Raw genomic sequence first — 14714 nt, 5'->3', positions numbered from 1 at the left:
TCCATTCTTTATTGTCGCGCCTCGGAGAGCCACTCAGGGGTCCTGCGCGTCGCCTAATTAATCCACGATGCAGTCCGATGCGCCGAACGCATCATGGCATCCTGCATTGATGCCAAACTCGATCGCCGACTCGCCCCAGAGCCGACCACAAGATTCGACACCTCGGTCTGCGCAAGTTGAACCCGATGATGGCGCGACCGCGGCTAGCGGACAGTCCGAGGAGGCGCACAGCAAAGACTCGGGGCTCGATTCTTGGTTTCCAGACGACGGGACGGGCGACAATTGGATGGAGGGCACGAACAATGCGCCTGCCGCGAGTACCGAGGAATCAAGGCAGCCCGGTCCTGCCGAGTCCGCCGAGTCCGCCGGGCCGACCGAGCCGAGTACGGCGGCTAAACACGAGACCAGAATGTCCTTCGCCCGCACCGTCTCTCACGAGGTGAGCTGGAACGACGATGACGATGCCGAGTGGGAATTGCCCCGGACCGGCACCGATCCATTTAAGTTCCTGCCCGAGAACGCCCGGACAAACTCTTTCCCGACTGCCTCTCCTCTTGAGCAAGAGGCACCGCACAAACTGGAGCAGCCCCTGCCTTCCAATGAAGCTGAGGAATTGCTTCGTGAGATCGAGCAGGAAGAGGGCAGCCTAGATGCCACTTCCGGCACAAGACGAGGCAGCTCTAGCGGGCAGGTCGAGGAAAACGGCTACGACTCCCAGCAATACATCAGTGGTGGTTTTAATGGGAGCGCCGATGACGAACTGCAGGCACGCTTTGATGAAGGGGTGCCACTAGTATCCTCGGCAGAGCATGTTCCCCTCCAAGAGAGCGCGAGCGGAGAGGGCGGTGACCTGTTTGGAGAGGAAGCCGCCAGGGAAGAGGACGATTTCTTTAGCAATGCTCGGGACACCAGCACCAGTCAGCAACACGACTTTCAACCGCCGACGATGGAGCGAAAGTCTACTATGGATGTTCTGAATGGGTTGAATATGGGTTCCGCCGGTTCCGGGTTCCATCCTTTGGAGGAGACCGCCGAGGAGTCAGAAGCCGAAGGGGAGACGCCGCAGCCGCCCGAGACCCAGGAGCCCCCCCCTGAGAACACTGAGCACACGCAAGATCAGCCAAGAGCTGATGGGGAGAACCTGGATGAGAAATGGAAGGAAATGTTCGCCGATGATGACGGCGAAGATTTCCTGCCGGACGACGGGACCGAGTCGAAAGAGGTGGACCCGGCAGCGTTCCTAGGTAGCGATGATGAAGGCCTCCTCGATGATTCTGAAGCCGAACAGCCTGAACCGCAAGAGCCAACCGTTCCCCCTGGATATCCGCCAGTGCCTGGCGCGCAGGCAGTAAACGGCCAGCACTTGCCGCTCCAGCATACGTCGTTTGGAACCACGCCATCGGCCAATCCATATCTACCAACTGCCTCGGCTGCAACGCCCACACCACCGAACCCGTATCAAGCAGCAGTCGGACCAGCAGCAGTAGCCCAGCCTCCTATCGCTACCCCTTTCACGGTGTCATCATCTGCGCCGCCGGCGCCCGCAAGGTACGGATATGGGGCTCCGGCTCTGCCGCAGGAAAAGACCAAGGCCCAGAGCTTCGTAGACAAGGCCAAGGGAGGATATACGTCGCCCTATGATCTCCCAATGGAAGTTGTCAAACCCAAGAAGCGTGCGACCGCACAACCACCCAGGAACATGTCGGCACCGGTTCCGCCTTCTGCAGTGCCGCCACCACCCAGGAGCGCGAGCTTGCAGTCTCATCCGTCCCCTTCGAGCGTTGCCCCTGGTGTGTTTCGTCCCGGGTCCAGCCACTCGGCGCAGGCACCTCCGACTACGCAGAAGCAAACCAACCAGAGCTTTTTCGAAGAACTTCCGATGACCGCAAAGGCCCGGCCCGCATCTAGGTCCAGTCATAAAAGCCAGCCGTCCCCGACGCAGCCGAGCCCCTACGGACCGCCGCAATCAGCCGCCCCTCCGGCACATCCTCCGGGACTGCCGGCCCAAAGCGGCCCCGAGGTGGGGATCCCTCAACTGGTAGCGCCGCCGCGTGTCAACCCTTACGCTGCTTTGAATACCAATCCAGCACTCGCGCCTGCGGCGCCTCCCGCAGCCTCGACCCGTTATTCTCCTGCGCCGCCTGGCGCGCCTCATGCCAATGGCCCTATCCCAGCCCCCGCGTCGAGCCGGTATTCTCCCGCCCCAGCATCACGGCAGCCCAGCGGCGGATACGCACCGGCTCCCACAGTCCCGGGCCCTCCTGTTTTGCCTCACCAGCCCCGTACTTCCAGTCCCTTGGCTCACTTTGAAATTTCCCACGAGAGGTCAAGAACTCATGCGCCGAACAATCCTGCCGAAAGCGGCTCGGCGGAGAGACGGAGCAGCAGCTCCCTGTACGATCCGCGCCTCCAAAGAGTACCGTCCCTCCCACCGACAAGGGAGGTCGAGGAGGAAGAAGCTCCATCCCAGGCCCAGTTCTCTCCCAGCCGGGCGATGCCACCGCAGCCAACCTCGCCACCAGAATCGAAGTATGCACCTCCGCCACAGGGAGCGAGACAGACACCCCCGCCGCGGCTACCGCCCTCTTCTGGGCAGGCTTTATTGTCACCCCCCAAACGGACCATGTCCAGCCACAGTCCCCTTGCGCCACCATACGACTTTGCCCCACCTCCTCGCTCCCAGACGCAGTCTCCTGGAGCATTGTATGGCGCCCGAGGTGCAAAACCTGCGGATTCGATTCCCCGTCCGTCATCGGTACATGACCCTACTTCCCCTAGCGCAACAACGTATCCTGCACCTGCCATCTCATCTGTTCAAGCACCAGTCGCGCCGTCTATGACTTCCTCCCGTCCGAGGGGTTTCTCTCTAAACCTCAACGTGATTCCTCCCACAGATGGTCGAGAGCATGATCCCCTCCAGAGATGGCGAGGCGCACCTCTCATCGCGTGGGGAGTGGGAGGGACTTTTATCACCATGTTCCCCAAAGAAGTGCCGAGGTACGGCATGAATCAAAGCATCCCAGCTGTGGTTCGCAGTCCGGGAGAGGTCAAAATCAAGAACGTCAAGGATATCACTCCATTGGAGGAACGGCTCGCAAAATTCCCGGGGCCTCTGAAGGGCAAGTCAAAGAAAAAGGAGACCATTGCCTGGTTAACCACAGGCATCGAAAGCTTGGAGAGGGCCTTGCCTAGCAGCCTCTTCGTCCATCCTCAGCTATCGCACGACGACAAGCGGGCTATGGAAAGAGTCCTTCTCTGGAAGATCTTGCGACTCTTCGTCGAACATGATGGAGTGCTTGAAGGAAACCCAGCGGTTGACAAGGCAGTCCGGGAAATTCTGACTCCTGGTCTGGAGACGTCGGAACATGCAGTACCATACATGAATGGCGTTACCGCCCTCGGGCTGGGCGATACCCTGACAACCGCGGTGCAATCCGATGCGGTCGGCTCTTCCACGGTGGAGCAGATTCGTCGGCATCTTCTCAGCGGCGACTGCGAGAAAGCCATCTGGACCGCGGTTGACCAGCGCCTGTGGGGCCATGCCCTCCTGCTTGCCAATGCTCTAGCGCCGAATCTCTACAAGCAAGTTACCCAGGAATTTGTCAAAAAGGAAGTCAACCTCCCTGGCTTGAAGAATGAGCCACTTGCTACCCTGTACGAAGTCCTCTCCGGGAACCACGAGGAGAGCGTCGATGAGCTCGTGCCAGTGCATGCTCGCGCCGGACTTCAGCTCATCGCAAAGGACGCGGCATCCGGGCCGTCAAAGGACGGCACCGAAGGTCTTGATAAATGGAGTGAAACCCTCGGGCTTATTCTCAGCAACCGGAGCGCAGGCGATGTCCGCGCGATAAATTCCCTCGGCGTCTTACTTTCTGGCTACGGCAGAGCCGAAGCAGCCCATATCTGCTTCATGTTTGCACGCACCCACACCGTCTTTGGTGGCCTCGATGATCCAGCCTCCAATTTCGTTCTTGTCGGATCCGACCACAAGAGGCAAGCTGAGCAGTTCGCCAAGGAGATCGAGCCTCTCTTGCTGAGCGAAGTATACGAGTATGGCCAGAGCCTTGCTGGTGGCTCCAATGTGCCTGTTACAAACCCGCATCTGGCGGCATACAAGCTGCAGCATGCCTTTGCTCTGGCTGAATACGGGTTCAGGGACAAGGCTCTGCAGTACTGCGACGCGATTGCGGCGGCGATCACGTCACAGACAAAGAGGTCTCCGTACCACCACCCGATACTAGAAAATGCGGTTGAAGACCTCATGAAGCGGCTGAAGCAGGCTCCCAAGGAAGAATCCAATTCTTGGATCTCTAAGCCCAGCATGAACAAGGTCTCGGATAGCATGTGGAACCGCTTCAACAAGTTCGTTGCTGGAGAAGACAACGACAATTCAGCCCAAGGATCACCGGGTGACGGAGAAACCGGCCCGTTGGCGCGAGTCGCAGGAGGTACGCCAATCGTTAGCCGGTCGCCGTCCACCAGTAATTTGGAGACTTTCGGTGCCGCAGTTCCTAGTTACGGCATGCCAGCTCCGGTAACCAATCCTCCCGTCGCCGCTTCTGCGCCGCCAACACGAGCTGCGTCTCGCTATGCGCCAACTGCTGCTCAGCCGGCGGGCGCCAGTAGCAAGCCCTATGGCTCGCCCTCCACCTATGCGCCTCGTTCATCGATGGACCGGACATCGAGCGAGCTAAACAGGGGCTCGTTCGAACTACCTAGACGGTCATTGGACTTGCAATCTGGTCACGCAGGCAATCACAGCCCGGTTAGGAGCGGATCCCCGGCTGCCATGTACACCCCTTACAGCGCCGGATTCAACTCTCCAAAAGACTCACCGTACAACCCGGTTTCCCAGCAAACGCGCCCTCAAACCTCCGCGCATCAACAGTCCGTCAGCAATACGGGTGCCCATACGAATGGGGTATCTTCCAGCTCCGGCTTGCCCGCCCCTCCCCCCGGCAGTCAGGGAGTCCAGGCGCCGGGCCAAACACCCGATGCCTCCGGCTACCAACCGCCTTCGTATGGCTATGAGCCTCCTTCATCCAGCCCGTACGAAGTGTCGACCGAGGACAAGAATGACGCGTCGGATGAGACCCCTAACGGCAACTCCTATGAGCCTCCTTCGTACCAGCCATATGGTTATGAACCTCCATCGTACGAGCCTGAGTCCCAGCCCGACAACAGCACCGATTCTGGTGAGGAGTCGAAACCGAAACCAAAGAAGAAGGGCATCATGTATGATGACGAGGATGACTTCCCCACGACAAAACCCGCCGAGAAGACCAAGGAGGAAAAGGACCGGGAGAACGCAGAAATGTTCCGCAAGGCTGCAGAAGAGGATGGTAAGCGCCATGTCCACATAAACATCACTCCTATCGTATGCTAACATGACTCAAGCTAAACGTGCCGAAGCCTCAAAGCAAACCAAGAAAGGATGGGGTTTCACCAGCTGGTTTGGCGGTGGCTCCAAGAAAGATGCGTCGCAAGAATCCAGCCCCAACAAGCCTATCCGCGCCAAACTAGGCGAAGCCAACTCGTTTTACTATGACCCAGAGCTCAAGCGCTGGGTTAACAAGAACGCCGGCCCAGAGGACAACGCCAAAAAGGCAACACCCCCTCCACCTAAAGCAGCCCCCCGCTCTAGCAGCTCTAGCCCCGCTCCACCATCACCCGCAGCCATGGGATCCCCGCGCCTCGGTCCCGAAGCAGGACGCGCCAGCGCGCCTCCCCCCCGGCCCCCGCGCTCGGTGTCCGTGGGTGGCGGTCTCGGCCCGTCCTCGTCTGATTCCAATCTCGGGGCGCCCCCTCCGCCAGGCCCCGTCAACATGCTCAGGTCGGTATCGAACACCAGCACCGCCAGCGCCCCCCCGCCTTCGTCGTCGAGCAGGCCCACCACCAGCCTGAGCAACTCGAGCAGCATCGACGATCTGCTCGGCGCTGCGGGGCCGAGGAGGCCTGGCGGCGCCAAGAAGCCGAGGAAGAGCGCGCGGTACGTGGACGTCATGTCTAAGTCTTAAGGGGACCGTGCCGTGGAGAATATGAGACCAGAACACTAGAGGTTGGGAAACACGCGGTGGTTTAGGGCTGGTAGGGGGGGAAAGAGCTTGTAATATAGAATACAAACAAACCTCGTTGTAATATGTTCGCCCGGTCGGATCGCTCGTCTCGTCTCAGGTGAGATAGGCGGCTTTCTTGTGGCTGGGTTTGTGGGTTCGGGAAGAAGCTGGGCTCTTTTTTGTATAACGCTACTTCAACGTATGCCGGCATGGGGGATGGCGGAATGGGAATGTTGTATATGATGGATCATGGAGGATGAGTAGGATAGGAATGGACTGATATGTTAAGTTATTGTTCATAGTTGGTGGAGGCGGGAAGAGAGCTGGGATGTAGCGCCGTTATGATGGTAGCCATGAGAAGCTAGCTTTGTAAACGAGAGATAGCGGCGGGCGATCAGTCAGGAGCACTGGGAATTCGGTTACGGGACGTTTGCAAAGCTCGGATTTAAACAAAACTGTGGAGTGAGCAATCCAGAATGCAAAGGTTGATCAGCCCATCCTTTACTTGAGCTTCTCCGCAGATTTCTCATGCTGTACTGTACCTTGCCCCTACCTAACGCCTTTCCCACTTGCCGGTTTGATACGCTCAAGACGCCCAATACAAGCATGATCCCCCTTGATGAAATACCACCCTTAACCCCCCTTTTTCCAATAAGCACACAAAGCAATCGCACAACTCCCTTCTCCCTACCCCTTACGCGCTATAGGAAGATACATAATACGTCACCACGTCCTCGGCGCCCACATCATCCACGTGCGGCACGTACACGTACAGGATCAGCGCGTGGTCGTCCACAAAACACGCAATCACCCGCCCCTCCAGCCGGCCCACGCTCAGCACCTTGCTCCAGTCCTTCCCGTCGACCCGCACGGTAGCCCACTTGTCCGGCCCAGCCTCCCGGAACCGCGTGCTGGGGTGCTCCTCGAGGGGAATCGCCAGCTGCGAGGGGTCCAGTTCCGGGTTCTCGAGGTGGTTCCAGACCGAGGTGATGTCGAGCGTTTCCGTTGCCAGGCGGAGGCGGAGGGAGCCGTGCATGTTGGCGGAGAGCTCGAGGCGGGGGTTCTGGGAGGCGGCCGAGGGGCGGGCGGCGGCGGAGGACGAGGAGGTGCTGGTGTTGGTCAGGGCGAGCTTGGTGAAGCGGTCCGAGATGGCCTTGAGCTGGAGGAGCGGCGGCAGCTGGATGTGGACGTCGGGCTCGCGGACCTTGGGCTGCATGATGGTCTCGACCGTGTCCGGGTGCAGGACGCGCACGGGTATGTCTTGGGTGATGATCTTTTCGCGCTCGCGCTTCATGGTGAGCTCGAGGGATTCTTGCGCGAAGAGGTGATCGGATGGGTCGGCGAAGGGGTCAGGCGTGCTGTTGAAATTGCTGTTGTTGTTGACTGCCCCCCGTCCACCGACGAAAGCAGCGCCGAAACCACCCCCTCCGCGAGGCTCCTGTACGCCCTCCTTGGTCATGGTGTGGATGGTCATGGAGAGCATTGGGATGCCATCCCGTTTGGTGAGTCGTAAGTTAGCATAGCTGCTGCCGACCGCCGACCTGAGAGCGCGCTGGAGAGGGCCGAGAGGGAGTTCGAGGTTAATCGTGTTGTTTGCTTCGGCCGATTGCAAGTGGTAGTTGTCGAAGATTAGGTCGACGGAGAGGGAGCTGGAGAGAGGGGCTTGTCAGGCTCGATAGAATGAATGGTGGCACGGCGAGACGTACGCCCATACTTGCGAACCCGTGTCGGGGATGACGGTGAACCGAACAGTATCATCGTCGAGTCGCACCCAGGCGATTTTCTCCAGCGAATTCAGGGCCGCCGTCAGCTCTGGGATGCATGCGAATGTTAGACAAAGCCGCGGACGCGATATGACAGAAATGGGGTTGCGATTGTGCGGCTCACTTGAAAATGTCCTGACATTCTTGAGGTCTGTCTTGAACCGCATCTTGCGGAGCTCATATCAGTCACCTACTCGAAGGACAGCTGGAGGGCTCGTCGCGTCGCGTTCGTTATCAGGTAAAAGGCAACTCCACTGTTCGGCCACAGTTCCGAGGGCCAGTGCGGGGTATCCTGGGGGGAAGCACCCCACAATGGCTTCCACATAGCCCAACTATAACTTGCTCCCCCGGCTCCTCTGATCCCATGTTTTCGCATATCCAAGTCGTTGTAGAATCCCATTACACTATGGCATATCCAGAATAGATCCAAATAAAGCTGCTACATCCAACACCTATGTATCGTGCCGGCGACAGGGATGCTCTGCTCCCGCCCATGGAGCTTCCATGATGAGATTGCCCCCTGCTGCCCCATCTATGCCCCGCATGGGGCCTGTTTCTCCCACCATTTCTCCCATTCAGGGTCTCGCTCCCTTGGCCATTTGTCGACCCATGGCCCTCTCCAGACTCCGTCATTGTCGCGGCCATCGCGGCTTCTACTCCTCCGACATGTGGTCAGCCTCAGTCGCCACATCCATCGAATCGGGGTCTTCCACCTAGTGCTCGGTTTCCTGGACCGCTTCTCCTTCGCCTCCAACGTCCGGCAATATCCGCACAGGCTTGCCTGAAGCTTCTCGATGCCCACGGTACGTTCTTTTGCAGGCATATCCGTCTCTGATTTCGCATCGCGGGCATCGAGTACGAGAGGCAGAACGGGATGGTCACACTGGTGGTGCGCTGGAAGGCGGCAAATGGGACAAGACGGTCGTTCGTCGGCTACGATGCCGAGATAGTGCTTGATGCAATGGCTTCCGAAGCGATGTCCGCATGGCAACAAGCTCCACCCTTCAATAGTGCCCTCGGGGCTGGGTGAGCCGACAGGTACCTGGCAGATTAGACACGCCGGCGCCTCGATCTCGACCGCAGCGGGCGGCTTCTCCGAAGCAAGAGGGTTCCATTTGAGGATTTTGGTCTCTGTGATGCCGCCTAACTTTCGCCCCATGGTGCCGCCGACGGTAGTGATGAATGCGAAGACGACGAGTTGCTTTACCAATGCTAGGTAATTGATGGGAACTCCGAAGAGAGATAGAACAAGCAAGCGTAACTGGTGGGCACGGTGGTCCCCTCTGAAGTTGAACATGAATCTAGAGCAAGAGAGGCTGGCACATCGGTCGGACCGGGCAAGGCGACTGCAGGTTGGGAGGCTGGCAGGCTGGCTTTCCCACACCCGGTAGCTGAAAGCTACAACAACACGGAAATATGCTAGGTTTCCAGAACTTAGGGGTAACAGAAAAGGGAAGCTACAAAAGCAGCCAGTGTCGTTGAAAAAGAAAAAGAAGAAGAAAGCACCGGGCCTAGAGCGCTGTTTTGCGAGCTGTGGTAGCTCGGCCCTCCGCATATGAAGTCACTCTGGCACGGCACCAACCTGGAAACCCTTAAGAGTGTGCATGGGATCAGTGTCTCATTGGGCATCTAGTGCTTGCGCAGTGCATGCCCTTACCAGTGCAGGCTGCCAGCTGGAGGCCGGATCAAACGTTGAAGGGGCAACTTCCAAGGCTTTCTCTACTGCGTAGGACCGACGGGTCCAATGCACCGGAGCGGGGTTTGGCAGCCCACCTGATGATCAACAGGCCCAGACTGGCCAGCCCCCTTAGACTGTTTTCGGCAATTCCGGTCTCCCTGGCATGTACAGTTACAGTACCGAAATGCTCACACCTAACCCAGTCGCCTCAGGCCCTGCATTGCCGTGTGTCAGACCGATCAACTCCGGAGTGGGCGTTACACAGACTTGAAGCTTCAGGCAGCGTGTTCTTCAGAAACGTTTTTCGTGTCTTTTTTTTTTTTTTTTTTTTTTTTTTTTTAGCAAGGTGATAAATAGTGAGCAATGACAGGGATCGCTTTACAAAGTCGTAACTACTCAAGCACCTCGCAACGTCCTGGATGTTTGTTTGCTGCCTGCTCTTATCGATCGGCGGAAACCAGCAGGTTCCAGGGCTAAACCGGGCCAAACGGTTTGCAGGGAGGGGGGCCCCAAGACCCACCACATGGGGCCGTGGGTGAACAAATACGGATAATCGCATACACTGCTCAACAAGTTGAACATACGATTTACTCAATAACTAGCTTTCGAATATCTGCGATAGACCCGAAACTTCGGAATAGATTGATCATAGTAGCCTTAGTTAGGACTAGTCACAGAAAAGGAATATTGAATCGATAATTTTATGTGTTAAGATCTGAATGATGGTTTTCCGTGTCCACCTCCAAAGCCTTATTTGTTGCATAACTTCCTCGCTTATTTGGGTTGCAGATTCCGCCAATCGCTTATCGCTGCCCCTGCTCAGATCAACAACCCAGTCTCTCCCGTCATATCGACGAATCGCCCCCAAAGACGCTACTCAATTACAAGTCCTGCAAGTGTTTCCGTGCCACCTACGGCCACCATGGATTCAGGAGCAGCCCCGTCGACGGCTCTCGTCCGTAAGCGGACCGACACGGAGCTGATGCCGCCGCCACCACCAGCAAAACGAATCAAACGGCCGAAGCGTATCCTCGACGAAGACACCTATACCGAAGCCCTCTCACAAATCATCGCGCGCGACTTCTTCCCGGGCCTCCTCGAGAGTGAAACCCAGCAAGAATATCTTGACGCTCTAGAATCCAAAGACGAAGAATGGATCGAAAGCGCGAGCCGACGTCTCCGACAGGTAATGACGCCTGGCCGGCGACGTGCACTCGGAACACCCCTCCGCGCGCCGCAACAACCGCCCACCGCAGCAGGCCGCACCCCGCTCAACTTTGTCGGCGACACTCCCGCCTCGGTCGCCTCGGCCGCCACATCTACGAGCACGCAGGCCAAACAGCAGGCCGGCATCGACACTAACCTCTCCCTCGCCGCCTTCCAGTCCAAGTACACCAGCGAGGACAACGAGTCCTTCTACAAGCTCCTCGACAAGCAGAACCAGAAGCGCGTCGAAAAGTACGCCTGGCTGTGGACGGGGAACAAGCTCCCGTCGAAGCAGCAGCTCAAGCAGAAGGAGGTCGAGGCCAAGCTACTCACGCAGCGCGGCCCGACGGGGCTGGTCGACGACGGCGTCGCGCCGCGGGATCGGCTGGCCATACGCGACGCAGAGGACACCGCCGCCCGCCCGGCGGCGCCGGACCACTGGAACGCGGCCAAGCCGCACAACGAGCTGATGTTTGTGCCGGACGGGGTGGACGGGGTGTTGGAGACGGTCGCGGAGCGCGCGCAGGCCGAGAGCCGGGCTGAGGCCAAGAGGATCGTGTACGAGAATACGAGGGTGCCGTTGCCGCACCGGGCGGTGAGGGGGGTTGTTGAGGGCAAGGTCGGAGGGAGGGACGGATCCCGCGCGGCGTCGCCGTCGCTGTCGGAGATCAGGAATGCGATTGCGGGGAAGGGGAGGGCGTGCGATGCTGAGTCGAGCGTAGGAGCCGCTGGCGGGGGGGAGACGCCGAGGGTGAATGGGTACGCTTTTGTTGACGATGAAGAGCCGGAGGTGGAACCGAAAAGAAATGGGAAGATCAAGACGCCGGTTATTGATTTAGGCCCTGGTGATGCCACACCGAATCCGTTTACGATTCAGGAGCAGAGGAAAAGAGAGGCGCTGCATCATCGGATGGTGGAGCGAATTTCGCAGTCGAAGCGGACGTCGGCGAGGCTGGGGGTTACGGGCAAGGTGGAGAGGACGCCGGTGCCAAAGTTCCCTAGTAGCCCGAGGGTATCGTCTGGTGGGCTAACGCCTGCTGCGCAAAGGCTGTGGGGGAAGATAGGTAGCGCCGGGAGGAGGGCCTCCGAGTCGCCATTTAGCGGTTCGGTGAAAGCCACGCCGAGGGCGACGCCACGGGGGAAGGTCTCGGGGTTGAGAAATGCGATGAAGTAAGAACAAGCGATTGGATGGGTCATGTTGAATGGATAGCGGATTGCTTTATGATACCCCGTTGGATCGATAGACAAGTCAGGCAGCGGTTCGCCCGTGGAATAGATTGTATATAGTATTATCTACTAGTAGTTCCAAGGGGCTCAAATTCTGCGTAAACTCTATTTAATTCGAGTTCCATCACAGGCCCGCCATTCCCATGATCCGAACCCCACGCCATAAGCCCGTCCCAGCCGCTCGGGTTACCTACCCGGCGCTAGCAGGGGTCCCTGCCAACCTCAACAGGGCCTTCTGCACCCAAAATTTTGCGGCTCCCCGGCCCATCATTGCTCATCCCACAGCACATCCACCGGCGACGGGCTTGTTCCGGATCCCCTGCGCCAATTATTTACCCACACCATGAGACGCAACACCAAGTGAAGTGCTCACCCACCACACATCCCTTCAGTCTTTTCTAGGCCGCAAACGCACAATGAGGCTGACGGACTTGCTCGTCGATCTCGCCGCCGTCGCGAGTGCCTCTCGCTCAGTGGCATCAAAACATATTGCGCTGAGAGCGCGGCAAGTCGAGAGGTACGGAAAGGGGTCAAGTGTCGTGGGGAGTGTTTTGCGAGGGCAGCAGCAGCAGCAGCAGCAGCAGCAAGAGGAGTCGGAAAAGGAAGCGGAAAGGGAGGAGACCGTGAATGTTGCGGAGCAAAGGGATGGCGGCGATGTGGCTTCGGTTGAGCAGGCGCAGGTTTCTCCCGTAGTGGAAGGCGGTGAGGTACAGAGTGCCCGGGATGCAGTTGAGCCAGCGGTGAAGGCCGGTGTGGAGGGGGCCCCGGAAAGCTCTGGTGAGAGGAAACCCGAATTCACTCCCGCGCCGTGGGCGGATGGGGCAATTGGGGCGCTTAAACAGGGCTTTGTTCCACCGAGAGCGCCGCCGTCACGAATACATGGGAGGAAGCCCGTGGGTGTGCCGCTAGGGGGTGGACGCGCCGTGGGAGTCGATCTCAATATCTTTCGGACGAGCAGGGGTTCAAGTATCCTGGAGGCTCTGAAGGAGATAGAGGAAAAGGAGCATGAGGAGAAATCTTTTATTGCTCCTGTGTCTACCGATGGGGAGAAGGTTGCTGAAAAGTCGGCGTCCGCGGTCGAAGTGTCCGAAGGCAGTGAGGAGAGGGCTGCTATGAAACTTTATGCTGATGTTCCGGAGCCGAAGCCGACGCCATCTCCAGCTAAGGAGGATGTTTCCGGTACGCCTGAGATAACATCTATTCCCGAGGTTGCAGCCGCCCCTGCAGTGGAAACAACTGCCAACCCGAAAGAGATGCTTTCTCAAGAAGACGCAAGTTTATTGGCCGACTTAACCACCTCAACACCCATATCATCCGGCGCCGCGGCTTACGAGCTCCGGGAATCCCGTGTCCCGTCCTCAAGAATTGGCAGGCTCTGGAATTACGGTGGCTTGGCAGCCGGCATGTTCGCGGGCGCGATTGGCGAAGGTCTCAGCCGTGCGGTTGGCGGTGGTGGCTCAGGCTCCATGATGCTGAGCGCGGCCAACATGGAGCGGCTGGTATCCAAGCTCTCCCGGATGCGCGGCGCCGCACTCAAGCTCGGCCAGATGATGAGCTTCCAGGACGCCAAGATGCTCCCGGCTCCTATCCAGGAGGTTCTTCAACGAGTCCAAGACCGTGCGGACTACATGCCGGCCTGGCAGCGCGACCGTGTTCTCTCAGCCAATCTCGCCGCCGACTGGCGAAATCTCTTTGACGAGTTCGAGGAGAAGCCCATCGCAGCAGCCTCGATCGGCCAAGTCCACCGCGCCACACTCAAATCGAACGGCGCTCGCGTAGCCGTCAAGATCCAATTCCCCGGCGTTGCAGACTCGATCAATTCAGATCTCGACAACCTCGCCATCCTCCTCGCCGCCACCAAGCTCCTACCCAAGGGCCTCTATCTCAATAAGACCATCGACAACGCACGCACCGAGCTCGCCTGGGAATGCGACTACGCCCGAGAAGCCGAGTGCGCCGAGCGCTACCGCCAACTTCTGACCTCCCCCGACGGCAAGGAGGACGACGTCTTCTCGGTCCCGCGCATCTATCGCGAAGCAAGTGGCAAGCACGTTCTCACCATGGAATTCATGGACGGCGTCGGCGTGACGCGCATCAAGTCCTTCTCGCAGGAGCAGCGCGATTGGATCGGCACGCAGATCCTGCGCCTCTGCCTGCGCGAGATCACCGAGTTCCGCTTCATGCAGACGGACCCCAACTGGACAAATTTCTTGTACAACGCCTCCCGGGACAGGCTCGAGCTCCTCGACTTTGGCGCCTCGCGCGAGTACCCGGACGAGTTCGTCACGCTGTACGTGCGCCTACTCGAGGCCGCGTCCCGCTCCGACAGGGCCCAGGTGAAGGCACTGTCCGAGGAGCTGGGCTACCTGACGGGTCACGAGAGCAAGGCCATGCTGGACGCACACATCACGTCGGTGCTGACGCTGGCTGAGCCGTTCCTCCAGAGCGCGCCCGAGGTGTATGATTTTCGGGACCAGACCATCACGGAACGGGTGAAGGCGCAGATCCCTGTCATGATTCATGAGCGGCTGGCGCCGCCTCCCGAGGAGACGTATAGTCTGCACCGGAAGCTGAGCGGTGCGTTCTTGTTGTGCGCGAGGTTAGGGAGTCAGGTGAGATGTCGGGAGTTGTTTGAGGACGCGTTGGAGAAGACGGGATACAGAAAACGGTAGGGTGGCGGTGCGAGACACATTGTATGATATGCAGAGGAAGAAAGCCATCTGTAACCATGTAGCCATGTAGAATAACTACCAGGCCACCGCCGGCAAAGATAGATGTACCATA

The 14714-nt window shown here is 58.6% G+C and overlaps 5 protein-coding genes across 5 annotated transcripts; 3 read left to right on the top strand and 2 right to left on the bottom strand.

Annotated features, from left to right (window-relative positions):
* Positions 1–67: 67 nt before the first annotated feature.
* Positions 68–6017, top strand: SEC16 (vesicle coat component; the record flags this gene model as incomplete). Its single annotated transcript, XM_071060538.1, has 2 exons — positions 68–5342; positions 5398–6017. The coding sequence occupies 2 exons, from the start codon at positions 68–70 to the stop codon at positions 6015–6017; spliced, it is 5895 nt and encodes a 1964-aa protein (XP_070916639.1).
* Positions 6018–6750: 733 nt separating this feature from the next.
* On the bottom strand, positions 6751–7986 carry hus1 (Checkpoint protein hus1; the record flags this gene model as incomplete). The annotated part of the gene is made up of 3 exons (XM_071060537.1): positions 6751–7705; positions 7763–7868; positions 7944–7986. 3 exons carry the CDS (start codon positions 7984–7986, stop codon positions 6751–6753), a joined length of 1104 nt encoding a protein of 367 aa, XP_070916638.1.
* Positions 7987–8351: 365 nt separating this feature from the next.
* On the bottom strand, positions 8352–9116 carry MFIFM68171_05116 (uncharacterized protein; the record flags this gene model as incomplete). Its single annotated transcript, XM_071060536.1, has 1 exon — positions 8352–9116. One exon carries the CDS (start codon positions 9114–9116, stop codon positions 8352–8354), a length of 765 nt encoding a protein of 254 aa, XP_070916637.1.
* Positions 9117–10419: 1303 nt separating this feature from the next.
* On the top strand, positions 10420–11877 carry MFIFM68171_05115 (uncharacterized protein; the record flags this gene model as incomplete). The annotated part of the gene is made up of 1 exon (XM_071060535.1): positions 10420–11877. One exon carries the CDS (start codon positions 10420–10422, stop codon positions 11875–11877), a length of 1458 nt encoding a protein of 485 aa, XP_070916636.1.
* A 469-nt stretch (positions 11878–12346) lies between these two features.
* Positions 12347–14602, top strand: MFIFM68171_05114 (uncharacterized protein; the record flags this gene model as incomplete). The annotated part of the gene is made up of 1 exon (XM_071060534.1): positions 12347–14602. One exon carries the CDS (start codon positions 12347–12349, stop codon positions 14600–14602), a length of 2256 nt encoding a protein of 751 aa, XP_070916635.1.
* Positions 14603–14714: the final 112 nt, after the last annotated feature.

This window comes from Madurella fahalii (assembly GCF_045866475.1).
Source record: "Madurella fahalii IFM 68171 DNA, scaffold_2, whole genome shotgun sequence".
Classification (NCBI taxonomy): domain Eukaryota; kingdom Fungi; phylum Ascomycota; class Sordariomycetes; order Sordariales; genus Madurella; species Madurella fahalii.
This window is presented reverse-complemented; position numbering and strand designations above follow the sequence as displayed.